The following is a 27,141-nucleotide window of genomic DNA, read 5'->3' as shown; positions in this document are numbered from 1 at the left end:
GTGTATGATGTGATTACTAAAATTTGCACAACTTTTTCATGGTTTTAATTACAATGGAACTGAAAATAATTCTTTTTTTGGTGTGGGTTCAAATCCTGCCAGGGACTTAGAATTCTTAAATGTGAGGAAGCTATACAGTAAGTTTATGGAATGTTGATGGTTCTACTGAGGTGCCCATTTTTGCTTTTGATGATTAACACTTAAGGGCAACCAGCTGCCTGAAGGTTCCTATCACTACACAATCGAGTAAAGACAGCTTATGAAAAAACGTTGCCCATAATATGAACCTTCTCTACGTGTGACTTTGTATGCAATTCTAAAATCGCAACAGTCAATTAAACATATTATTGTTAGGCAATAGTAATAGAACATATATTATACAATATATATATTGACAATTGGTAGAGTTAGCAATAACAGGCAAATAATGTTTCTGAACAATTAGTACTTTTGCTAACACTATTTTCAATGTATTATGAATTTTATTGTAGATTTCATAATGTGTTTCATTGACTCTTCATATAGCATTGTTTCCACACTTTACCTTTATTCCTTGTGTAAAAAATTCTTTATACATGTACATGCTTACTTGTATTCGAATTGCTGAAAAAAATATAAAAAGAGACCAATCAAAATAATAAACGCTTTTATTTCAGGTAAACTGTTGGGCCACTTGTTCACTATAGTTGATATTTGTTGCAATGAAAGAGATCAACACATTATTAGTTTATCTACTGCACGTGTATTTCGTGTCTGGGATATTCACACACTAACTAGTCTACAGGTAAGCCACGTTAATCCACAAATCAGTTTGTACCCCCAGGATCCAGGATCTTATTAAACCTATTGTTATCCAAGGAATTGACTACCTGTCATAGATATTGACAGATTAAATATAATTATTATATAATCACATGCCTATCATTTTACTGTAAATCTGAAATTGACAATTTTCCATTAAATACAATAATGAATAGACTGACTCCGGAATAAAGAATATTTTGTGTTTTCCAAGCTAATCCGGGGACAAACTTTAAAAGTTAATAAGAAGAGAAGCGCAATAGGCTGACTTGGTTATGCACCGTAAAGCTACAATGGTAAAAGTTTGTTTGTACCGAGGTATTAGCATGGAAAAACCCACATTTGCTGAGTTCCCAATAACATCTATTGTCATTTTTCCGTTAAATACAATAATGAATTAACGAAGTTTGACATTAACTAAAATATATGTTGACAATGTTTCAGGTTTTTACGGACAATGAGGAGAGGCCTGGGGAGAAGAGAATTTACTCTATGTTATTTGACAACAAACATGAGAGGTTGTTAACAGGGTCTAGTGTCATAGATTCCTGGCCACTCACCAGGGCGGTACAAGACACAATGCAGGTCCCTCATACACATGACCGTCCCCTTAGTCAGGTTAGTTTATTTTTCAGCCATTATTGTGACAGTCTCAGGTCCTGTAGTCTCAGGTCCTGTCTTAATTTGGGCATCTCGCAAAAGTCGGGTTGTTTTTTTCCCTCCACTACCATAACTTTTACTGTGTCAGATCTAAAACAAATCATTCATGTCATAGAGTCCTACAGGAGACTCAATGTTGGTCTCTCACTTTCTTATATAATTATGTGTTGTACAGTTTGCACAATTATTTATGCTTGATGGTGGAACAAGCCCATGGGACTGTCACTATAAGTCTGATTCCAGTACTAATGTCATGTGAGGAAACATGACCCAATTTGGACTCAGACTTTCATTCATAAATGATCACTAGCCACATTGGTTTAAACCATTTCAAGAACAAGATGTTGTTTCCTTAAGAACCTTTACACTCATTCATTGCTCAGTACTTGTTGGTTCCAGGAACAGATTCAAAAGTGTTTCTATAAGTTAATAGCTTCCTACACAATCAAACTTTAAATAGATTGTATATAAACCAATGATAAAGGTTTTATCTTTGATTTTCAGCTTGTATATAACAAAGACCTAGGTCAGGTGGTGACAGTATGTACAGAGTCAGTGCTCAAGGTGTGGGAGATGGAGAGCGGGAAGTTGGTGTATACGATAACTGATGCTCATAAAAACAGTATAGAGATAACTGCGCTTACACTTGATTCATCTGGGTACAGACTTGCCAGTGGTGCTTTTGATGGTAAAACTTGTTCTTTGAAAGATTTTTCTAGGCGATGCCGTATAACCTGTCAGGAATTTTTATAACACATTTATAATAGTAAATGCAGCAAACATCCTTTTTTAGGGGAAGTAAATGTGATATCTTAATAAATTGGCAGCAGCCGTGAATATAATTAGATATAAAGATTTTTAATAGGTTATATGGCCCTATATAAATGGTTGTTTGTATATATAACCTGAACCTCTAGGCAAGTGTGTTATAGTGTTATATGCAAACAACCATTTATATACTGTCATATAACCTGTCAGGAATCTCTATAAAAAATGTATTGTACAGCAAACTTCCTTTTTTAGTGGAAATAAATGTGATTTCTTTATAAATTGGCAGCAGCAGTGTATATAAAACATATAACGATTATCCAATGAAAAGCAACATCAAAAACCTGCAGTATTATAAAGCTTTAAACCGTGACATTTTGACTTGTTTTTTGTATCTTAAATGTTTTGCAATGGGATAGTTTTGAGAAATTTGCTTCAAAAGGAGAAATTAAGTACAAAAACCACAATTTTGCAATTATTCTAATCTGAGACAAAGCTTTTTTACATAAGAGTATAAGGTTTAAGACAATGACTTTCACATGATAAATTTGTCCTCTGCTTTTGGATCAAATAGTTCAGGTTGAGAAGTTGGCAGGTACATGTACTTGCAGAAAAAAATTTGTATGCATATCTTGAAAAAAAGGAACACTTAATCTATTATACTGAAATGTTATTCAAGCTTAGATTACATTATATGACCATATGCATAAAATAAGTTTAATACAGATATACATTTTGTTACAACTTTTTTCTTTCATTTTCCAGGATCAATAAAGATTTGGGATTTTGGTTCGGGTCAGTGTATAAAGGAGAGACAGGGCAGGTCATCAGAGGAGGATCTCAGTATTACGGGCCTCATGTACTCTAAACTAGAGGATGACAGGGTTCTTATAGCCTCAGGATGGAATAATAAACTTAAAATACTCTTAGTAAGTGTACCCTTTTCTTTCATATCTGAAATACTGTTTTAGATAACATCTAGTACTATATGTACAATTTTTCTCAACCTATCAGTAAAATGTGAAAAATGTCTGATAACCTTTGATATGACTTTTACGATTGTGTCTTAACCTTTTCCCTTATATAAGCGTGTTTCGACGGCTTTTTGCCCCCCACCCTTTTTTGAGGCCTCAAACAGTGAAAAAATGCCCTATTTAGGCTCCAAACACTGTTTTTTGTTTGAGAAATGTTGTTTAAAAAAGTGACCACTTTTTCGGCGCCGTCCCCTATCCAAATGTTACATCAGGGGGTTGCCAGAAGGGGGATGTGCCCCCTTCTGTTTGGGGGTTTGAAGGGGGGCGGAGTCCCCCTCATCGCCAAGAAAATTTTGGACTTGTGAGAGGCTAAAAATGACCCCAGGTCAATCATAAGGTAACTTGTAACCAACGCTGAAAAGCCTTTGACTCTATCTCAATCCATTGAGAAGTTGCAGCACTTTGAAATAAATTTTGATGGAAAAAATCGAGGCAAAATAGTGATTTTTGGCAATTTTGAGATGTCCCCTCGTTGCCATGGTAACAGGAAATTTAAGACTGAGCATGTTGTTACAAAGGCAATGGTCCAGTCAACATTTGTGCCAAGTTTGATTAGCATTGAATCATTTTTCGTAGTTTCATAGCAGTTTAAACTTGTAACAGGAGGCTTTTCACTGAAAACGGCCATTTTTCACAATATGCTCATGGGGGAAAGGGTTAAACAATGTGGCTTAAACTTGAGAAAATAGATAAGAATATATTATTTTAAAAATTTCAAATTTCCATGAAACACTTAATGTTTATGAACCTCTGTAATGTTTTTCATAAAATGTTTCATTTAAGTGTTCTTTAAAGTGGATTTTAATCTTAACTTGTTGCTGATTGGTTTTAAGCATATGTAAAATTTACACATCCTTTCTTTTTGAATATACCCGGTAACTGTTATTTCAGGATACAAACGAGAACTATGACTTGCCAGTTATTCGTGAATTTAATGACATTTACTATTACACTCAAGACGTTACTACAACTGCTCCATCGAATGCTTATGACCCGTTTAAACAAGATCCATTGCCCGATATAAGTCGAGAAAGTCAGACGTCCAGACAAGAGTCGGTCAAAATGACCGAGGAAGAAAATGGTAGTCAGACCAGTCGGCCTCAGACAATACGTGGAATGTCAAATCATCAAATGTCTAACTTATTCAAAAAGGTAGGAAAATACATTTTAAATAAAAAAAAAATTTTTTGGCAATCGAACAATTATTTGGGGGAAAAAAACAACCCTATTTTGAGAGGCCACCTTGTAATAAAGATCACACAAGGTAGAACAGTTTAAGAATGCCATCATTTCAGTTTCCAATTAAACAATTATGAATAAAATTTAAAAAACTCTATTAAGCCATTACCCCTGAATAAAGATTACTCATAGAAAACCTGTCGCAGACGGCCAACAAATTTCGATTTGAACAATTAACAGAACAAGAAACCTGTTGTGAGACCATCATTGAAATAAGACCACATATAAAAAAAAATTCACACACCTGCTTTAGAAGGCAAACATTTCAGTTTTCCATTTGAACAATTTTAATATAAAAGAAAGATCACCTATTGAAAAATTTTGCGTTTTCAATTTCTATAGCCTTATATTTATAAACAGATTTGACTGTAATATTTTTCAGGAATACATGTTGATGGGGAATGAGATTTCATGTATGCAGACTTTTGGAACTAATATACTTCTAACTGGTTGTACTAATGGCAATATCATACAATGGGACATTGAGAAATCTAGTGTGGATAAAATGTAAGTACACATTTTAAGCAGGCCTTGTTAATAATATGGATATGTTTAACAAAAAAAAGCCCAATCAGGTTTTCACTAATGGTAAACAGCTTCATTTATTAAGTAAAGAAATAAATAAATTATCTTGTGACTGGGAAAAAAATAAAATTTCATTATAACTTTTAAGATTAGTTATTTAATAGTTGATACATCATGGTATTTTATTCTGTTTCTATTTGTTAATCATTCTTTTCAAACAAGAGATTTTTGTTACCCAGTTTTCAAACATGTTGATCTTGTCTCTGCTGTAAAAGGATATTTACCCTGATCTCAACTGCGATTATCAGATGTCTGTTATGTGAAAATATTGTTCCATGTACTCAACTTTGTCATGTTTCAGCAAAAAGAGAATATTTTACTCTGTTTTCAACTTCACTCCTAACTTTACCTGTCTTATAAGAGACTACTTTACCCTGTCCTCTACCATGTTTACCCTATCCTTGTAAAGGAAGAATATTTTACAGACATACCATTGTTCATGAATGGAAGAATACTTTACAGTGTTCATGTTTGTTATTATACCTGACGTGATTTATTTACTTCATGTATATACCCTATCAGAGGGTAATCAAATGATATGTCACATAGCAACACCACATTTTGGCCCGCTGAAATTACCAAACAGCCCCTACCATGCCCATGCAGGGGGTCGAGTTTTAGTAATTAGTTGAGATGTCTATCTTTGAATATTGACATAGGGGTGCTGTGGTGGAGTGGTTGTTAACTTCAAACCACTTGCCTCTTACTGCTGAAGGTTCCAGCCACGCAAGCATCATTGGATTCTACGTGTGAAAAAGCTATCCAACTAGCTTACGGAATGTCGGTGGTTCTACTCAGGTGCCCGTTTGTGCCTGAAATAATGTAAAGAGGGTACCTGAGGTCTTCCTCTACCAGTAAAGCTCAAAATTTACCATATGACTTATACTGTGTTGGTGTAGTATAAACTCAACAACAAAAAAAAAGAATATTGATGTGTTTTGAATAATGAAATAAATATCATGTCCCAATGAGGGTAATAGAACACCCAATACAAGTGATGTCAGTTGTATAATGTTTATTCCATGAAAGAATATTTTTTGTGTCACAAGCTAAATAAAGTGTTAATATTCTTCTATTAAAGATTCCATTTACCAGAAGGGGACCAGCCAGTAAATAACTCACGACAACAAAGTCGGGGTACCAGTAAATCACAAGAGAAGAGGATACACAGTATTAAAATATTGGTGCATAAAACTAGGAGACTAGATCCAGCTTTCATTAAGTAAGTCGAAAATTTAACAAAAAATTATGCTAGCCTTTTAAATATATTCAAGAAAACTGCAAATTTTTCATTACAAGTACTTTAAAAGTTTCTGTCTTTTGAGTGTGATTTTGTTGTTAATAATGTATGCACACCAAGATTTCTTTTGCTATTTGTTTTTCCTAACATTGTCATTAAATTGATGTACTTAATTAGCAAGTATATAAGTAAAGGGAAAACACTCTATCATTTCTTGTTTCTGTTACAGGAAAGAGTTATCTTTTCATGAGAGTGTTAAAGCTGAAGATGATCCAGATAAAGGTACATCTACAGACAGGACTGAATCTGGTACCCCAGATAAAGAGGTATAAGATTGGCTGGTTCTTAAAATCTTTCTTTTCATTAAGATTAAGTTAAAGCAAATTGGCTTTACATATTCATACTAAATTTAAAAATAAAAAAATTATGTAACTTAATAGGGCACAACTAATTATAACATCATAGCTGGGACTTAAAATCTTTTGTCTCTGACCATAGAAAAATGAGGACATAAAATGTATTGATTCTCCAGCCCATAGTTTTGATGAATTTAAATATAAGATACAAAATTAAATAAAAGAAAAGACAAAAAGTAGTGGTTTTTTTATATATATTTATGACTTTGTATTCAACAGAAAAGTGAAGAGCAAGAAAAAGAAGGTGCAGAGAAAGAAGGTAATGAAGGAGAGAAGGACAAAGATGAAGACAATGAAGGTATTTAAGTGCTGCTGCCATCTTTCTGTGTTTAAACTTTAACCTTCTATATTTGTATAATGGACTTGGGAACTGTCCATTGTTAATGCGAGGGGTTTGGTTATCAAAATGCAAAAACTCAGCACCCAATTGTAATGCTATTATTAAATTAATTAGTAAAAGATTTTGTAAACAACAACATATCTATTGTTAAGAATTCCCCCTTAATACAGTTATTTTTGTATACATGTACATGTATATAGTTCTTGTGTTGAAGATGCAAGTTGCATGCAACAAAAACAGTTTAATACTGGTTTAGAATTCAGAAATTTAATGACAGGTTGGTTAATTTTTACGCTAGAGGAAAATTTAGCGATTTTTGTCAATATTTCCAAATCGCTAAATTAACCACCTGTAAATATGTTTATATTGACAGACAAGTCGGATGATGATGAAGAAGAAAAGAAAGATGATGAGAAAAGTGTACATGATGAAGATGATGATCCCGAGGTGATCAGGGAACGTGAAAACGCTGCCAAATATATCGTAGACACGTATGACCCGATCATTGTTACTGTACACCAAGATGCTTATATTAGGTTCTGGAACACTGAGGTAAATTGGGATTTAAAAAAAATATATCAAATATATTTATGTTGTGAAAAGGTTTAACACCCTTAAGTAAAATGTTAATGCTACAAATGTTTTATCACACATGTAGTTTTAATTAATACTTGAAGCTTTAAGTATGCTTACATTCTAGTATAAACCCATAAAAACAATTTCTTATTCAGTTATCTGACAAACTCATTTGGAATCTGTAGGAGAAAAGCTTTACTCTAAGCTATCACACTAAAACAGGACCATGGAAATAAAACTGCCTTAAAATGTAACCTTTTCATGAAATATTTATAAAACAAAAAACCCTCCCCTGAACAACCACCCCAGGATAATAACTAGATAAAGATACATATATTTGCATATTTCAGGGAGATGTATTACGTGAGATAACTGCGGTAACTAGGAGACAGGGAACTGCTGTCACGGCAATATGTCATGATGCCGACTGTAATATAATGGTGACTGGAGATCATAGTAAGTCTATCTGTATTATATATGTCTGTAAATTGGCATATTAGATTTCCTAATGATTTGATGAATGCCTTTTTTAAAATTTCTTCAAAAAAATATATTTTGAGCCTCTGTGGGTTCCTTATTTAGAAATACTTGCACCTGGAATCTGAAAAAAAGAACTTTTAATTGCTTCATGTATTATGCAAAGAAGCTACCCACCAATATAACATGCTAAATAACAAAAAGTGATGGTTCTGCAAAATACAATAACCTTAGATCTTTCTTCAACAGCAAGGCTGGAAAGTTGCTATTTGTACATTGTACTTTAAATTTCTTTTGTATCATTATTTTGACCTTTGAATCGCTTACGTCATTAATGGTAGCAGTTCACAGTTCTTAAAACAAGACATTACAAGTGCATTTCTCAAACCTAACATTGGTAAGGGTTAAAATTTTTTATAATAAATATTTTGTTCAGTGCAATATTCTCATATAATACTTTCAAACTACAAATTGTTTACTACAGAGGGTTATTTGACATTATGGGATATTGGAAAGTTTTTGAGGAATCCAGAATCTGAGGAACCAGATCTTGTGAAGCAAGTGATATGTTGGAGAGCTCATCTTACTAAAGTTGTCTCCCTTCATTTTATCGACTCAGTGAAAGCGATTCTTTCTGCATCAACTGATGGCTCAGCAAGGTAAGTTGACAGTTTCGGTTTTTTTGGGGTTTTTTTTAAGTACCAGTACATAGGAAACATATATGGAAAAAGATGAAATTCAAAACCTGCCATCATAGTGTCTGCAAGATGTTATTGTAGCATTATAAACAAAGGAAAGCATAACAGAACAGAAAATATCAATGCATTAACTATTTTATCTGAGGAAGTATAGTCATGTAAAAAAGAACAGCCAGTGTTTATTGGCAGTTTAATATGTTAAAAACATTTTATGTATAAAAAAATATTATTCCCTGATGTGAAAGTATGATGATAAATCATATCAACCAGTTTTTACTAAAGGAATAAATTGAAATCGAAACATTTAATCAAATACAGGTGACATAAAATCATTATTTATTACCTGATGTTACATTTTTAATTGAAGACACTGTATTTTAAGTATATTGTTCTTGTTGATAGAGTATGGTGGGGAAGGAAAGGACGTTTTGTTGGATTTTTCGGACAGCATAGAATCTTCAGCTTCCCAACTTCGGAGGAGAAAGCTGGTACACCAACGTTACCTTATGACATCACAGAGGTACATAAATAAATGTCTTATAACTGGGTTTGTTTAGGTTACCTGCTTAGTTCAATAGGGAGAGCATTGGATTTCTAATCCATGAATCATAGGTTAAATTCTTGGGCAGGGCGTAATTTCTACATGACAGTTGATCTCAGACTTTATGTTTTATGGTCATTTGCCTCTCAACACTGATTCAGCAATCATATAGGATCAGTAGTCTGTTACTTGTGGAGAAGTTGATATTACTGGTTAGCTATCCAGAAAAGCTGGTGAACTGGATCAACCACTGAGAGATTACCAAAAATGTGTTAAAACAGCTCAAAACCAGATAAACAAAACATATCTATCTTTATAAATGTTTTAAACTAGCAATATATATTGCAAAACATTCCTGTTCTAGATGTAAGAAAGATAATAATGAACATTATGTACAACATACAAAAAAAAGCGTAAGTACAAATTGAAATAAAAAAAATTTTCTTGTAATAAATGTACATCTAAACAATTCCTTCATATACTTCAAAACGTGTAAAACTGAAACAATGGAGTCAGTCTACTCATTGTTCATTGTTCTAATAGTCAAGTTTTCTTGTAATTTAAGGGTCCGTTAGCCCCAGTTAAAACAAAGAGTGCCATACAGAAGATAAGACCAGTACAGAAATACGAGTATCCACTTATCTTTGATGAAGATAGGTAAGTTTTCTTGTTAAATTTCAGATATTATTTTAAAGAAATTGACCTTAAAGTTGCGGAATGTTTATTTAGCATATTAGCAGATTTATTAATCCTTACCATGTGAATTATCTTAAAATAACTGTCAGGGCCAAAACACAATTTTTGGGGAAGGGGTCTCAGCCTTTTTCTTGGGGAAATATTCATGATTTTGGCATACTTTGGGATAAAAGGTCTGAAATTTAACACAAAATTTTAACAAGTTCTTCAAAATAGAAAAGCAAAAAGCACTTGAAAATACTAATAAGGCAGTAAAAGACCTTAATTCAACACCATCATTTAATTTTGTTCTAAATTCTGGGCAAAATTTCAAAAGACTGGGGAATTTTGAGGACCAAACTGGGGAAAAAAAGGGGCTAGTTTGGTTGGGAAAGCAGCCTATATTCGGCCTCTACAAAGAAGGTTTTTTTTCGCCCTGACTGTCCATCTGTAAGCGCGCACAATACCATTTATCAGTTTTAGGGAAAATTCAAAAATTCTGAAATGACTGAATAGTGAACATTGCAGACCATAATGAGTCAGCAAGAATGTAATGGCTAAATCTGGTCTGCTTAGTAGTATCAGTTGCTGTCAGCAGATTAAATGTTAAAATGATGGTCATTTGTGCTCTGCACTAATTTTGTGAAATGGCAAATAACAGAGATAAAAGATCCGAACCAATCTGCTCAAGACTATTGTCGCCTTTCGTTGTCACTCACACAAACTTTCTTGCTTGAGACAAATTCTCAGCTGGAAAAAAAAGTTGTAGACATGTACATTGTATATGTATATTAATAATGTAATATAATTTAATAATAATGTTTTGAATGTGATAGATCCTATTATGTAAATTAAGATATTTAATTTTTGTTTTGCAATTTTCTGAAGAATGAAAATAAGTTTGTTCAAATTGTTACAGATGGCAACCATTTAAGAGATCAGCTTACATAAAACAAGGACAAGAAAAGAAGAAACCTTTGGATCCTCAAGATATGAAATTCTTTGAAGCTTTAATAAAACCAAAGGTTTGTAATAAACGATTTTGTTACAGTTTATATTCTGTGATAAAAATTATTATGTATGTTTTTGAAATTTAAGCTTTTCTTTGATACAGTTAAGGTACAACACAAGAATATAGGAGAAATATTTTTATTTCTCTCCTTCCTTTTTAGCTTGACTATACGACTACTCGCCCCCGCGTCCGCATCCAGATTTCAGATTAAAGTTTTGGTGCAGAAAAATATTTTTCATTAAAACTTTTTCATTTCTTATGGTATCAACTTCAAACTTCAAATATATGTTCATTATAATCAACCGCATCTAATGTGATAAAATTCTTAACTCTAGCACCAATATTTTCAGATTTATCTCCCCTTGAACTTAGATTTTCCTTAAAAAATATTATTTTTTACTGTTACTTCTTGATTTTTTTAAGGGATCAACTTCAAATATATGTTCCTTATCATCAACCACATCTTATGTGACAAGGTTCATAACTCTAGCACCAATATTTTCAGATTTATCTGCCCTTGACCTTAGAATTTTCCATAAAAAATATTATTTGTTACTGTAAATTCTTTATTTTTATGCTCCCGGGCATATAGTAATTGAAACGTCCGTCCGTCTGTCCGTCCGTCCGTCCGTCTGCACTACCGAATAGGGATAGGGGGCCATCTAACTGTAAACAGAACAAAGGAGAACAATAGAATTCATTCCGTAACAATAGAGTAAGGGGCCATTGGCCCTCTATTAAGCAATAGAAAATAACAAAAGAAAAGGCCCCTTGTTCCATTTCGGCCGGACAGCCGTCCGTACGAGGTTAACCTAGAACGGCAAGTTGGATTTTTCTTAAGTTCTACCTGTACCAATGGCTTCTTAGTTTACACACTTACTAATCAATACAAAGTACATGATCTGGTCAAGTTACATAACTATGGCTTCCATATTTACCAAGTTATTGCCCTTTTCAGTTCTTAGAAAATGAATAATGGTTAACCTAAAACGGCAAGTTGGAAATATCTTAAGTTCTATCTATACTAATGGCTTCATAATTTCCACACTTACTTATCAATACAAAGTACATGATATTGCCAAGTTATATAACTGTGTCATCCATATTTCCCAGTTATTTCCCTTTTTTCACTTTGAAAATAGGACCTTGTCTGGTTAACCTATTCCGGCAAGTTTGATTTATTGTAAATTTCTCTTAATTTCTTAATTTATTTAATGATATCCTGCTTATTTGGTAGGTGGATACCTTTAATGGTCCTCTAATTTTTTGTGGGGTAAGTGGTCTCTAGGGTCAAGGTCACTGGTTTTGAAAATAAATTTAAACATTTTTGCTCATACAGCCTTTATTTTTTGGTTGATGTCTTTCATGTTTAATACAAACATGCCAAGGGAGGTCCTCCTTCTTTGGGTATAGTAAGGGGTCTTTTGGGTCAAGGTCAATGTCACCAATGTCAAGGTCACCAATGTTAAAAATAGATTTTTACATTTTTACAGGTGTATTAACCATATTCTATAGACAGATGTCATTTATAATTGATAGGAACATAAAATTTGATGGAGTTAGTGGTCAGTTGGGTCAAGGTCACCAGTGCTAAAAATAGATTTTTACACTTTTGCTCATACAGCCTTTATTTATTGACAGATATATTTCATATTTGGTAGGAAGATAACTTGCATGGTATTCATCCTTTTGATTGGGGTAGGGATCAGTGGGTCAAGGTCACTTGTGCTAAAAATAGATTTTTACACTTTTGCCCATACAGGCTTTATTTATTGACAGGTGTTTTTCATATTTGATAGGAAGATAACTTGCATGGTATTCTTCCTTTTGATTGAGTTAGGGATCAGTGTGTCAAGGTCACTAGTGCTAAAAATAGATTTTTACACTTTTGTCCATACAGCCTTTATTTATTGACAGGTGTATTTCATATTTGGTAGGAAGATAACTTGCATGTTATTCTTACTTTGGATGGAGTTAGGGGTTAGTTTGGTCAAGGTCACAAGTGCTTAAAATAGATTTTTACACTTTTGCGCATACAGCCTATATTTATTGACAGCTTTATTTCATATTTGGTTGGAAGATAACTTGCATGTTATTCTTCCTTTGGATGGAGTAAGGGGTCAGTTGGGTCAAGGTCATCAATGCTCAAAATAGATTTTAACATTTTTGCCCATTCAGCCTTTATTTATTGACAGGTGTATATCATATTTGGTAGGAAGATAACTTGCATGATATTCTATAGGTGTCAGTGGGTGCCAAGTATAGATTTCTTACATTTATATATATTTGATAAAGTTGAATATTTTTCACTTCACAAGTCATAGCAATGACTTGGCAACTTATATATTTCACAATTACAAAATGCTATGACTTTGTCAAGCTATATAACATGTGTTTACAATTTTTATGCCCCCGGGCATATAGTAATTGAACCGTCCGTCCGTCTGTCCGTCCGTTTAACCTAAAACGGCAAGTTGGAAATATCTTAAGTTCAATCTTTACTAATGGCTTTATAATTTCCACACTTACTTATCAATACAAAGTACATGATATTGCAAAGTTATATAACTGTGTCATCCATATTTCCCAGTTATTTCCCTTTTTTCACTTTGAAAATAGGGCCTTGTCTGGTTAACCTATTTCGGCAAGTTGGATTTATCTTAAATTTCTCCTAATTGCTTAATTTCTTTAATGATATCTTTCATATTTAGTAGGTGGATACCTTTGATGGTCCTCTAATTTTTTGTGGAGTAAGCGGTCTCTAGGGTCAAGGTCAAGGTCACTGGTTTAAAAAATAAATATAAATATTCTTGCTCATACAGCCTTTATTTTTTTGTTGATGTCTAAGTTTAATACAAACATGCCAAGGGAGGTCCTCCTTTTTTGGGTGTAGTTAGGGGTCATTTGGGTCAATGGTACCAATGTCAAGGTCACCAATGTTAAAAATAGATTTTTACAGGTGTATTAACCTTATTCTATAGACAGATGTTATTTGTAATTGATAGAAACATAAACTTTGATGGAGGTAGTGGTCAGTTGGGTCAAGGTCACCAGTGCTAAAAATAGATTTTTACACTTTTGCTCATACAGCCTTTATTAAGTGACAGATATATTTTATATTTGGTAGGAAGATAACTTGCATGGTATTCATCCTTTTGTTTGGGGTAGGGATCAGTGGGTCAAGGTCACTTGTGCTAAAAATAGATTTTTACACTTTTGTCCATACAGCTTTTATTTATTGACAGATGTATTTTATATTTGGTAGGAAGATAACTTGCATGGTATTCTTCCTTTGGATGGAGTAAGGGGTCAGTTGGGTCAAGGTCACCAGTGCTAAAAATAGATTTTTACACTTTTGCCCATACAGCCTTTATTTATTGACAGATGTATTTATATTTGGTAGGAAGATAACTTACATGGTATTCTTCTTTTGGATAGAGTTAGGGGTCAGTTTGGTCAAGGTCACCAGTGCTTAAAATAGATGTTTACACTTTTGCCCATACAGCCTTTATTTATTGACAGATGTATTTCATATTTGGTAGGAAGATAACTTGCATGAAGTTGAATATTTTTCAACTTCACAAGTCAGAGCAATGACTTGGCAACTTATATTTTTCACAATTACAAAATGCCATGACTTTGTCAAGCTATATAACTTGTGTTTACAATATTTTGGCAATTTTTCTGTCCATAACTGAGTGAATGGGTAAACATTTTTTGAAATATTGCTACTGACAAGAATCTGAGCCGGGGGCATTTGTGTTTAACAAACATGTTCTTGTTTGGCAATGTTTCTGTCCATAACTGAGTGAATGGGTAAACATTTTTTGAAATATTGCTACTTACAAGAATCGGAGCCAGGGGCATTTGTGTTTTAAGGGACTACATTCATACTTTAAATATAATTATGTTCCTTATTATTAACCACATCTTATGTGACAAAGGTTCATAACTCTAGCATCAATATTTTCAGATTATCTCCCCTTGAACTTAAAATTTTCCTTAAACAATATTAATTTTTTACTGTTACTTCTTTATTTCTTAAGGGATCAACTTCATTCTTCAAATATATGTTCCTTATCATTAACCATATACAGTCAGAACTTGTATTAAGCGACCGCGCAAGGGAAACACCCAAAACGGCTGCTTAATGAAACGGTCTCTTAAAACAAAGCATGATAAAATGTCAAAATTTATACATGACATCTTCCTTTTGCGGTGGGAATGTTTTTCAACTTCATTTATATAAATGTTTAATAATTAGAACGCTCTGATAATCTAAATGGATGCTAATGTAAACGATTAACTTTCAGGTATTTATTGACAGATCAGTTTTTATCCATTACGTACATGTTTGACATTTTTCCAGAATTTTTTGAACTTCTCCGTTGTATTTCCTTGTCTCCAACACGAAAACCCTGATAAGTGAAGCTTTTTTTCTGTTGTGCATTTTTCATTTGAAATAAACAAACTACATCTGATTGTAACGATTAATTTAATTACTGATCAAGTTCAAGGTCAATTCAATGCAGTCTTAATATCAACAGCTAAGCGTATACACCATCTAAGTAGGGGCGGAGCGTTGCATTGTTTTATCGATATCATTGGATAATACACGTCACACATATACTTACCTTTATTTTCATACCTTTATTTTCATACACAAAAACGGTTTGGCAAATAGAGTTTTTCACACATTTATATATTGTGTTTTGATTGTTGACACTTGTGACATTACGAGGCAGCGTTCTCTAAAAACACAATTACATGACAGGTAAAAGTGGTCGTTTAATGAAAAGATTGATCTCAATAAGCTGACTAATTAGCGGTCGTTGGTCGCGTTGAGCAAAAGTCGCTTAATACATTAAAGATATAGAGAGAAAATGAACAGGGGGAATTGAAAGTGGCCGCATAAGACAAAAGTTGCTTAATACATGTGGTCGCATGGGCAAGTTAGACTGTATTATGTAACAAAGTTCATAACACTAGCACCAATATTGCTAGAATTATCTCCCCATTAACTGAGATTTTTTTACTTGAAAAATGTTATTTTTTACTATAATTTCTTTAGTTTTAAAGGTGTTTACCTCAAACTTCAATTACATAATACTTATCTTCAACCACATCTTATGTGACAAGGTTCATAACTCTTGAAGCAATATTTTCAGATTTATCTCCTTTTGAACTTAGATTTTTCTTTAAGAAATTTTATAACTTCTTTACTTTTTAAGGTATCTACTTCAAACTTCAAATTTTTTATTTCTTGTCATTACACACTTGTTGTGTGACAAGGTCCATAACTGTAGTTTGACTCTTTCCAGAATTATTCCCCCTTGAACTTGGAATTTTTGTTAACAACTATAACTTCTTGTCATTAGAAGAAATATATTTATATCATAATTGATTTTTCTTTCATAGTTTTGTCTTCTTTACTGCATCCATTATTTAATTAGTTGAGCTTCCCTGTCTCCTGTGACAGCTCTTGTTAATTTTAAAGATTACAATTTGTTCTCCACTGCTTTTTAAAAAATAAATGTGTAGAATTTGGAAGTTTAGATATAATTATGTGCAGAAGAAGCTATTGGAGTGAAAAAAAAAACGGATTTAACTCAATACAGGATTGGAGCAGTACCTCTAGACGCTTGCAGAAATCATGATCACAAAAAAGACAAATATCGTTTTTTTCGCCGATATTTACATGTTTCATTCATTATCATACCTAAATCGGTGTGAAAAGATGAATTAGACCTATTAAAGTTCATTCCGTTGGGTAAAAAGGCAAGATTTTAGCATTTTATCATTCAAGCGCCTTGTCCGGTTTATACCAGAATACGGTATTTAGTGTGGTGCTCCAATCCTTTTTTTAGTCTCACTCAAAAAAAACAACAACATAAAAGTACTGATGCAAAATTCAAAAATACTTTTTAGAAAACTGCCCATTGGTATGAGTGAAATACCACTATACTTGAAGAACAAAATACAACTTGTTTTTATCCCAGATATAAAATCATAATTTTATGACTGTGAAGAAACGAAACAATAAATTTGACAAAAAGTACTATAAATAGTTAAATATTTCATTGCAGGCATACAATTACCATTTAGAGGGTGTTGCTCCTGGGAAGAAGAGAGATGGTGCTGTATTTAGAGCTCTTCCTGTATACAGGGTAAATTAAAATACAATAAAATTTTGTGTCTTTTGGCTATTGTAAAATAAATAACTAAACCTATTAGTAAGGCCATGTCTAGTCTTTTTAGAGGATTTCTTGTTTCTTATTGACATATACATGTATATTACTTGTGACTTAAATGGCACATGTCTTATTGTTTCAATACAGAAATACAATGTACCTGTACCTTAAAATTCATGCTTATACCTACAAAGCATGCAGACAAATATTTTCCATTATGAAAGTTAATTTGAAATAATTAACTTAAATGTTTTGAAAATGATTTGCAAGTTTTTTTTTCCTCAAATAATTTGAGAAAATTACAAAATTTTACAGGTGCGAACCCCAGATGTGCCTAAGACACCCCCTCTGGGTTCCTTTAGAAGTCACGTAGATGTAACAGATGGACCTCAACCAAAGGTGAGCTAATTTACTCAAAAAAATCTTATTTAATTTATCTTTTTTGCAAAGAAAGATAAGTGAAATTCATAGTTGCAAATTTCTTAGTGTGAGAATTATATTTATGTGGATAAGTGATTATTTCTTATCGAGCATGATGTTGGTATGTCTGTGACCAAGTGGTTAAGGTCTGACTTTGAACCACTTGCTTCTCATTGCTGCCAGTTTGAATCCTTCCTGTGACTCTCATTCTTTCATGTGAGGAAGCTATCAAGCTAGGTTATGGAACATCAGTGGTTCTACTCAGGTGCCTGAAATAATGCTGGGAAGGGCACCTGAGGTCTCCTCCACTATTAAATCTGGAAAGTTGCCTTATGACCTTGGACATAATACCCAACCAAAAAAAATAAATAAATAAACATATTGTCATGGAGACAATATCTGATAATTGGAGAATATGTTCCAAAACTAGGGATTAATTTGTACACCAATTGAAAGATGATAACATGTTTAAATCATCTATTAAGTTTATAGTTTGATTTCATCATTACATACAATTTATATATATTTATCTATAATTTGAAATATGATGTCATCAAAATATCTGATTATGTAGATTTAAGATGGTCTTACCTTTCAGATTAGTCTGAAAGTTGTAATTGTCATTGATTTTTTTAACCATGATATTAAATAGCAAAACTGATTTACAATTATTTAAGTTTATAACACAAAAATGTATATATAAAGTGTATGTTTCATGAAAAGAAAAATTTCCTCAATATTTTAGTTTTGTGCATAGTTTTATATTTTCATGCTTTTTACACTTTTCTGGTCTATATACTGCATGTTAATAGCTATATAGGATCATAGGATGTTTTATAATCTAGTAGACTCTTGTAGTTCCTCCAGTTCACAAATATACCTTACTTCTTTTTTCTGTAATTTTGACTTATATGATTATGCATAACATATTTCAAAAATAAAATAATGACATAATTGTGGAGGATTGTCTCGTGATGAATTGTAAACTACCACAAAATGACACTATACCACAAAAACACTATATTTAAATAAACTGTTAATTCTCATCTGACTGACTGATGTCAGTTGATTTTAGCTAAATTTGGCTTAATGAAAGTATAAAATTAAGTTTCAGTGCTTTCAAAAGTCAATGAAATTATCCTTTTGCCATTGTATATACTCAAGCTCTATATTATGATAGGCACTGATGTGTCGGCTGATCTTGGACTGTACTGGTCTCATGGGTAGAACAAATATGTCTTATTTTCTTGGACAATTTTGCATGCTTGCATTACTCTTGCTCTTTCTGCACTTTTACTAATTATCTATCATTTCTATTGCTATGGTTACAGTATTAGGAGCTTCTGTAAGAAAACAAAGGTTAGACTCCACATCATTGTTAAATCTCACACATACAGTTTGGAGCCGAATGCTGTTGTTGTTTGTTGTTTTTTTGTCACAACTCATACACATCAGTTTTGTAATTTTGTTTAATATCTGTTTTCTGTGTTCCTTTTTGTCCTAATATACCATAGATAACTTGAAATATTGCAAAATATAAAAGAAATTTGTAAAGTTTTCAATCAGTTTTTCTGTATTATTCAATTAAAGGACACACTATCCATTCTATATTTCAAATTTGAGTCTCAATAATGCATCTTATCAGCGTACTAAAATGTATGTCTTTCAATAAGAACAGTAAATATCTTAGATACAAGTTTTTATCACGCTGTTAGAAACTGAGTGAATAATAAAATTTTGGTTCCTGGTCTTCTAGTATATATTGAACGACAAAGCAAAGTAGAATAGGCAAAGTTTTAAGATTTTAATTACATCTTGTAAATCAGTGCAATTTGGCACCACTTTCGGAATTGTCTGGCTAGGCTAGGTGCATGTTAGATATATAGAAAATTTGGTTTTATATATAAAATTTGTTTGTTTGCTTTGAGTAAATATTGAAATAATTATGCTGCATGTCCTTTAAATGGCATTTTAAAAAATATTTTCACGTAGTCTTTGTGCTTTTGTAAATAATTTAAAAATCTCACTTCTTAGTGAAATATACATGTCTATTCCATAATTATGATATTTACTGAAAACAAACAGAAAATCTCTATTTATTTGACACATTGACAGTGTGTAAACAACGTATGTGAAATTAATCATTTAGAATAATACTTCAAAATTGTTATAACTTATTCTAGATCGTTTCTTCCTTTAGTTGATTATGATATAATACATCTATTTCACAATTTTTCCTGGCACAATACATGTATGCAAGCACCAGTGATCTATTATATACATTATACTTGGCAGTACACTACATTCTTTAAATATTTTTTTTTCTAATTTAGGCTTATCACCCTAATCTTTGCTGTATCATCTGTTAAAACTCTTAAGAAACAGTTCTAGATTATAGTAGAAAATGCAATATTATTTTAACGATATTAAAGTCTTTTTGCAATTATCTTTTACTGAACTTTGTTTATTTTTTTCCATAGTGCTTCTAATGCTTTACTATCAAGTACTTAAATTTTCTTTGTAGAAGATACATGAAAAAAAAGTGATTTTTAGTTTATGATTTGCAGTTTGAAATATGTATAAATGTAGTTATATGTTATATGTTAATGGTAGTGTGTAATATGTGTGTGTTAACCCCGTGTGCAGTGTGTTCTATCTCTCTATAATACCTCTAGCGATCTACTGCTCAACAACCTAACCTCCGAGATCGCCGCGGTGTGATGACTAATTCTAACTCTCGCTTCTCAACCCCCGCATCCCAGCGTCATCCAAGAATGCAAAAACTTTATCTTCAAATGCAGGACAAACAAAAGGTGAAAGTTAATAAGGAAGGCAGTTCGACGTCGGTAAGTAAAGAACGTACACACCCTGTAGATGCTGTAGAAACACCCTGGGTCTTGGTAGATATATTACTTACACCCCTCTCAACCCCTTTCCCTGCTCAATAATATAATAATTAACGGACTTGCTTTGCTCTGAATTAAGTCCATCAAACATTTACAATAACTGTGTAGCAAACAGATCAAAATATAACTGTGTAGCAAAAAGATCAAAATATGCATTATGAAGTCAGGCTGCTTTGATGTGTATAATAGCCTGACTCCATACTGGTGATGTTAGCAAGTTATTATTGCAGAAGGTATTTAAAGGAGCAGGCTAGCGCTATAGCTAGTTTAAATATTAAGTGTCCACAACAATTCCTTTTCAGCCTTTTCAGAGTATCCCATAAATCACATTCACCTGAATAATAGGTGTCAGTCTGAGCTAAGAAAAATTGTATATTGTAACAAGAGTCATTGCCCCTGTTGTAACTTTAAAAGATTACAAAGTGAAATGATATTTGAAATTGGTGTAACTTATTGGCTGTTACCGTACAGAGCAGATAGAAATAAGATTCATGAAATTGATTGATTGATTGATTGATTGATTCAATTTTTATTGATTTTTTCCAGTTTTCATTCTTGCCCATAATATTTAATTGAATAATATACATACATTTTTGCATGGTTTAATATTTTCTCAAGTTTGATTGACTAAACTTTAGACTAATAATAGGAAATAGAAAGTAGATTATGAAGAATTGTATTTGCTAATTGGATGTTTTTATGTGATTTTTTTATGTAGGATGAGTCATCAAATAATTAAGTAATTTTTGTTGTGTGCTGCTGTTATATGTTGTGAATTTGTAAAGCATTGCATAAAAAAATGATGTGAAGATATTGCCTTGCATTGAGAAATTTGTTTGAATTATATTTAGAATTGTTGTTTGCAAATTTTGAGATAATTTTAGTTATGGTTGATGTCATTATGCCCCCGCCATGTAATGGCCGGGGCATATAGTGTTACCCTGTTCCGTCATTCCGTCCTTCCATACTTCCGTCCTTCCATCCTTCTGTCATTCTGTCATTCCGTCATCATCAGTTTCCGTTCATTATCTTAAGAACGGTTGCACACATTCAACTCAAATTTTTGACCAGGAATGGCATGTCATGAGATCGTCAGTACGAATTGTTCATGGTTCGGATGATTTTTGGCAGAGGTTTGCCCATAGTTTACTTTTTGAAATTAATATGAATATTCAGATTGTCCGTGCTTATCTCCCCAAACGAGTCAACACATTCAACTCAAAACTTTGACAGATGGATAATGTCATGAGAAAATACAGCGTCAAAGTTATCGAAATTTTTGGTTCGATGGTTGATGATGATTTTTGGCAGGATTATGCTCCTTTTACTTTGAAAATAATATGAAATTTTCAGTTTCCGTTTATTATCTCCCCAATAGTTCAACACATTCAACATCAAACTTGACATATGGATATGTCATGAGAAAATACAGGTCAAGTTCGAATTTTTGGTCGTGTTCGATGATTTTTGCAGAGTTATGCCCCTTTTACTTTGAAAATAATATGAAATTTTCAGTTTCCGTTTATTATCTCCCAATAGTTCAACACATTCAAACTCAAAATTTGACATATGGAATATGTTTTTGGAATGCCCAGGCCAAGTTGAGTTTGGTCTGGTTAAAAGTTTTTGGCAGAGTAATGCCCCTTATCAACTTTGAAAATAATATTGAAATTTACATTCTGTTCATTATCTACCCAACAGTGTTACATATTCAACTTAAATTTGACATATGGATTAATGATCTTAGGATTGGTAGGTCAATTTGGAATCTTGGTCATGGTTTGATGATTTTATTTGTGGCCAAGGTAATATGTCCACATATTCACTTTGAAAATATATAGATACATCTTAGGAATAAGGTATTGATTATGTTTGAGATTGATAGTTCAATGATTTTAAACAATTATCTTCCTAATGTTGGAAAAATTTTAGAACTTATACACGTTCAGATACTTACTTTAGCCATTATTTGGCTACAAATAGCTATGACTTTATTTAAAGGTTTAGACTGAATATTCAGTGCATATAGAACATTTTATAGAAATAGTTGTGTTACATTTGAAAAGTTTTAAGAGCTTTGAACTTAAAAATGAAAAAAAATAATTAAAGCCTATTGATTTTGGGTGCATGGAGGCATCCGTGCAATGATGAACAACATTTCTATTGTGAATATGGCACATCTAGTAGCCCCAATATGGCCACATCTGCCCTAGCCATAATATGACCAATTCTGTAGCTTACATTATGGCCAAGCCTGTAGCTTCAATCATGGCTAATTCTGTATTTACAAACTATGGCTAATTCTGTAGCCACAATATGGCCAAACCTGAGCTACAATATGGCTAATTCTATAGGCCCAAATATGGGGCAATTCTGGTAAAGCTACAATATGGTATCAATTCTCGTTAAGCCGACAAAATGGTCAATTCTGTAAGCTACAATATGGGCCAGTCTGTAGCTACAATGATGGCCAATTCTTGTAGCTACAATATGGCCAATTCTGTAGCTACAATGATGGCCATTTCTATAGCTACAATATGGCCAATTCTGCTAGCCACAATATGGCTAATTCTGTAGCCACAATATGGCCAATTCTGTAGCCACAATATGGCCATTTCTATAGCTACAATATGGCCAATTCTGTAGCTACAATATGGCTAATTCTGTAACCACAATAATTATGGCCTATTCTGTAGTCACAATAATTATGGCCAATTCCGTAGGCACAATATGGCCAATTCTGTAGCTACAATATGGTCAATTCTGTAGCCACAAATGGCCAATTCTGTTGCCACAATATGGCCAATTCTGTAGCTACAATATGGCCAATGCTGTAGCTACAATATCATATTGTAACCATATTATATGATCAATTCTGTAGCCACAATATGGCCAATTATGTAGCTACAATATGGCCAATTCTGTAGCCACAATATGGCTAATTCTGTAGCTACAATATGGCCAGTTCTGTAGCCACAATATGGCCAATTCTGTAGCTAACAATATGACCAATTCTGTAGCTACAATTATAGCCAATTCTGTAGCCACAATATGGCCAATTATGTAGCTACAATATGGCCAATTATGTAGCCACAATATGGCTAATTCTGTAGCTACAATATGGCCAGTTCTGTAGCCCACAAATATGGCCAATCTGTAGCTACAAATTATGACCAATTCTGTAGCTACAATATAAGAAATTCTGTAGCCGACAAATATGGCCAATTTATGTAGCTACAATATGGCCAATTCTGTAGCCACAATATATGGCTTATTTCTGTAAGCTACAATATGGCCAGTTCTGTTGCCAACAATATTGGCCAATTCTGTAGCTACAATATGGCCAATTCTGTAGCTATAATATGGCTAATTCTGTACCACAATATGGCCAAACATCTAGCTACAATATGGCAATTCTGTAGCTACAATATGGCTTAATTCTGTAGCTAACAATATGGCCAGATTCTTGTAGCACACAATATGGCCACAATTCTGTAGCTACAATATGGCCAATTCTGGTAGCTACAAATGACCAATCTGTAGCTACAATATAGCCCAATCTGTAGCCCACAATATGACCAATTCTGTAGCTACATATAGCCAATTCTGTAGCCACAATATGGCCAATTCTGTAGCCCACAATATGGCCAATTCAATGTAGCTGCAATGATGGCCAATTCTGTAGCCACAATATGGCCAATTCTGTAGCCACAATTTGGCCAATTCTGTAGCTACAATATGGTCAATTCTGTAGCCACAATATTGCCAATTCTGTAGCTAAAATATGGTCAATTCTGTAGCCCCAATATGGCCAATTCTGTAGCTATAATATGGCCAATTCTGTATCTACAATATGGTCTATTCTGTAGCCACAATATGGCCATTTCTGTCGCCACAATATGGCCAATTCTGTAGCTACATTATGGCCTAATCTGTTGCTACAATATGGCTAATTCTGTAGCTAAAATATGGCCAAACCTGTAGCTACAATATGGCCAATTCTGTAGCCACAATATGGCCAATTCTGTAGCTACAATATGGCTAATTCTGTAGCCACAATATGGCCAAACATGTAGCTTAAATATGGCTTATTCTTTTGTCCCAATATGGCAATTTCTGCAGCTACAATATGGCTAATTCTGTAGCCACAGTATGGATACTTCTGTAGCTACAATATGGCCAATTCTGTAGCCACACTATGGCCAATTTAGTAGCTACAACATTGCCAAACGGTAGCCACAATTTGGCCATTTCCGTAGCCACAATACAATATGGCCAAACCTGTGTCCACAATATGGTTCTAGCTCTAAAGGAAAACTGTACTCAAATAATCTCTGATGATAAACCATAAAAAGGGGTTTTAAAATTTTTCATATAATGGTACTTACAGTAGCTTGTGCAATAAAGGCACTGGGTGCAGTATTAAATCATAATAGGTGTGTTACAGGAAATTATTAGGAGGAAACAGACTTGAATTTAGAGCAAAATAAAAGTGTTTCATTGCATATATCACATAGTAGGCAAACATTGAGTTTGCACGAATTCGGCCAACTTTGTTTCTTTCCATATCTGATACCTTCTTGGGTGTTTTAAAAAGAGCTTGCAATTCTTATAACATGATAAGTATTCTGTCCTATCTTTAAGGAGTTAAATAAGTTCAATATAAGCGCACATTCAACATCTTACCAATTCTTTTACTTAAATGCCAGCAGCAGTTTCTCATTTTCAAATAAGTTTATGGTTTTAAAGTGTTTTATTTAAAATTAAAAATGTCAACAATTTTGCTATTATGTTGTATGACAATGTCGTTACAAAGCATCTCTGTTGTTTTTTATGTTTCACTGAGATTTATTTTCTGTGATTGTTTTGTTAAAACAAAATGAATCGAGCATAAAATTTAGAAAATGTTTGTGCAGTGATGGAAAATGTGCTTATTGTTGGTATGATTTTGATTTTTTTTAATTGCTTGTTCAGATAAAGTGTGTTGTGCATAAAGATTGTTGTGAAATTATTATTTAAAATTGGTGTTGTCAGAAATAGAAAATGAGTATTGCAATGTCATAATTATTGATAACTTTTGTTTATAATTTGGAGCTATATTGATTGTGAATTAAAACAACTTAAGATTTCATGTTTTGTTAATGATTTTCTTCAATAAATATAATTTACGACTTTTTTTTAAAGTATTGCGACTTAAGTACCTATTTAAAACACATCAAAGTCATTGTTTGTCATAATTTCATACTTTTATATTTTCCTGTTCCAGAAAAAATTTAAATGTATACTAACCATAAAACATATCAAATATTGATAAGTACTGTTGAATTTTCACAGTATCTCACAAAAAAACTATTCATGGCATAATTTAATCATGCATAGTTAATATCATAAACCAGATTAAGGGCATGGTAATAAGAAAAAATAACACATTTTCAGTAATTTTTTATCTAAATAAGTATGCATTATTTTCTTCTTTTATAATAATGTTAAAATATAAAATTTTGTATTACAGTTTGCAGTGAGTCCACGTAGAAGGTCGGTGTTTGGGAAGGCAAGTTCGATGGGCAGGTCATCAGTTGTGAGTCTATCAACAGGAACACCAATGCTTCCAACCATCACCACAACCCCATCATCATCTAGACAGTTACCATAGAAATAGCTTTATTTTAATTTCAAAATTGATTAAATATAACAAAATGCTGGCAAGTCCTTACTAGTTACTGACTGAATTTAGACTTGCTAAACAAATTTGGACTTTTTGAATGTTTTGGACTTGTTGAACATTTTGGACTTGTTGAACATTTTGGACTTGTTCAACGTTTTGGACTTTTTAAACGTTTTGGACTAGTTAACTATGGAAATCATATGCACACAAAGTTTAGAATATATGTGTACTGGTGATTTTTTTATGTCATTGTGATCAAATCTTTTACACCAACTTTATTTGAAAAGAAAACAAAATATTCAAGTACTGTTTGAAAGTGAATTATGACTATGGGTGAAAAAAGCATCTTTATGTTTGAAAAATGAATGAATATGAGTTTAACAAATCCCATTTTTGCTTATTGATAATGCAAAAATATTATGTTATAATATTTTATTGTAAATATATTAAAAGCAAAATAAACTGTGATATAATTTTCATCAAATATATTAATGCAATAATTTTCTTTGTCATAATATATATTATCTCAGGATAATCCTTCAGGGTTCTCGGTTAGCTCTTCAAGGTTTTCATCAAAGGGGACATAAGCTATAGAGGCTAAATGTTCAAGGACCAGCTTGTAGAGGGGCTAAAGGCATTACATTTATTTATAAAAGTAATTGTGTGTTGTTATTGTTTAAGAAATTGATGTCATATTGATTTTGAGTGCATTGTTGTAGAATAATGCACAATTTGATTTCATATATGCAGGAATACAATCATAAAGGCTGATAGGCCTGAGTGATTAATTACAAAGCATTTGAATGACAAACGGTGCTTTATAAAAATAATGCAAGAAAAATCTATTTCCATTCTAACATGCTGATAAAAAGAGAATTGATAAAAAATTTTAACTAT

General features: G+C 32.7%; 1 protein-coding gene across 1 annotated transcript; it reads left to right on the top strand.

Moving 5' to 3' along the window:
* Window positions 1-607: 607 nt before the first annotated feature.
* On the top strand, window positions 608-26,605 carry LOC132748440 (WD repeat-containing protein 64-like; the record flags this gene model as incomplete). The annotated part of the gene is made up of 19 exons (XM_060738054.1): window positions 608-784; window positions 1,246-1,419; window positions 1,966-2,149; window positions 2,995-3,158; window positions 4,155-4,415; window positions 4,885-5,009; window positions 6,169-6,309; window positions 6,557-6,653; window positions 6,963-7,041; window positions 7,457-7,635; window positions 8,010-8,115; window positions 8,621-8,795; window positions 9,237-9,354; window positions 9,941-10,032; window positions 10,970-11,075; window positions 17,149-17,229; window positions 17,569-17,652; window positions 20,349-20,519; window positions 26,092-26,605. Coding segments are annotated over 19 exons (2,655 nt in total), but the record flags the coding sequence as incomplete, so codon positions are not given.
* Between the last annotated feature and the right edge of the window lie 536 nt (window positions 26,606-27,141).

This window comes from Ruditapes philippinarum, unplaced genomic scaffold (assembly GCF_026571515.1).
Source record: "Ruditapes philippinarum isolate M1 unplaced genomic scaffold, ASM2657151v2 ctg4379_1_1_1_1, whole genome shotgun sequence".
NCBI lineage: Eukaryota > Metazoa > Mollusca > Bivalvia > Venerida > Veneridae > Ruditapes > Ruditapes philippinarum.
Note: the sequence above shows the minus strand (reverse complement) of the source record. Positions and strands in the feature narration are given on the sequence as shown.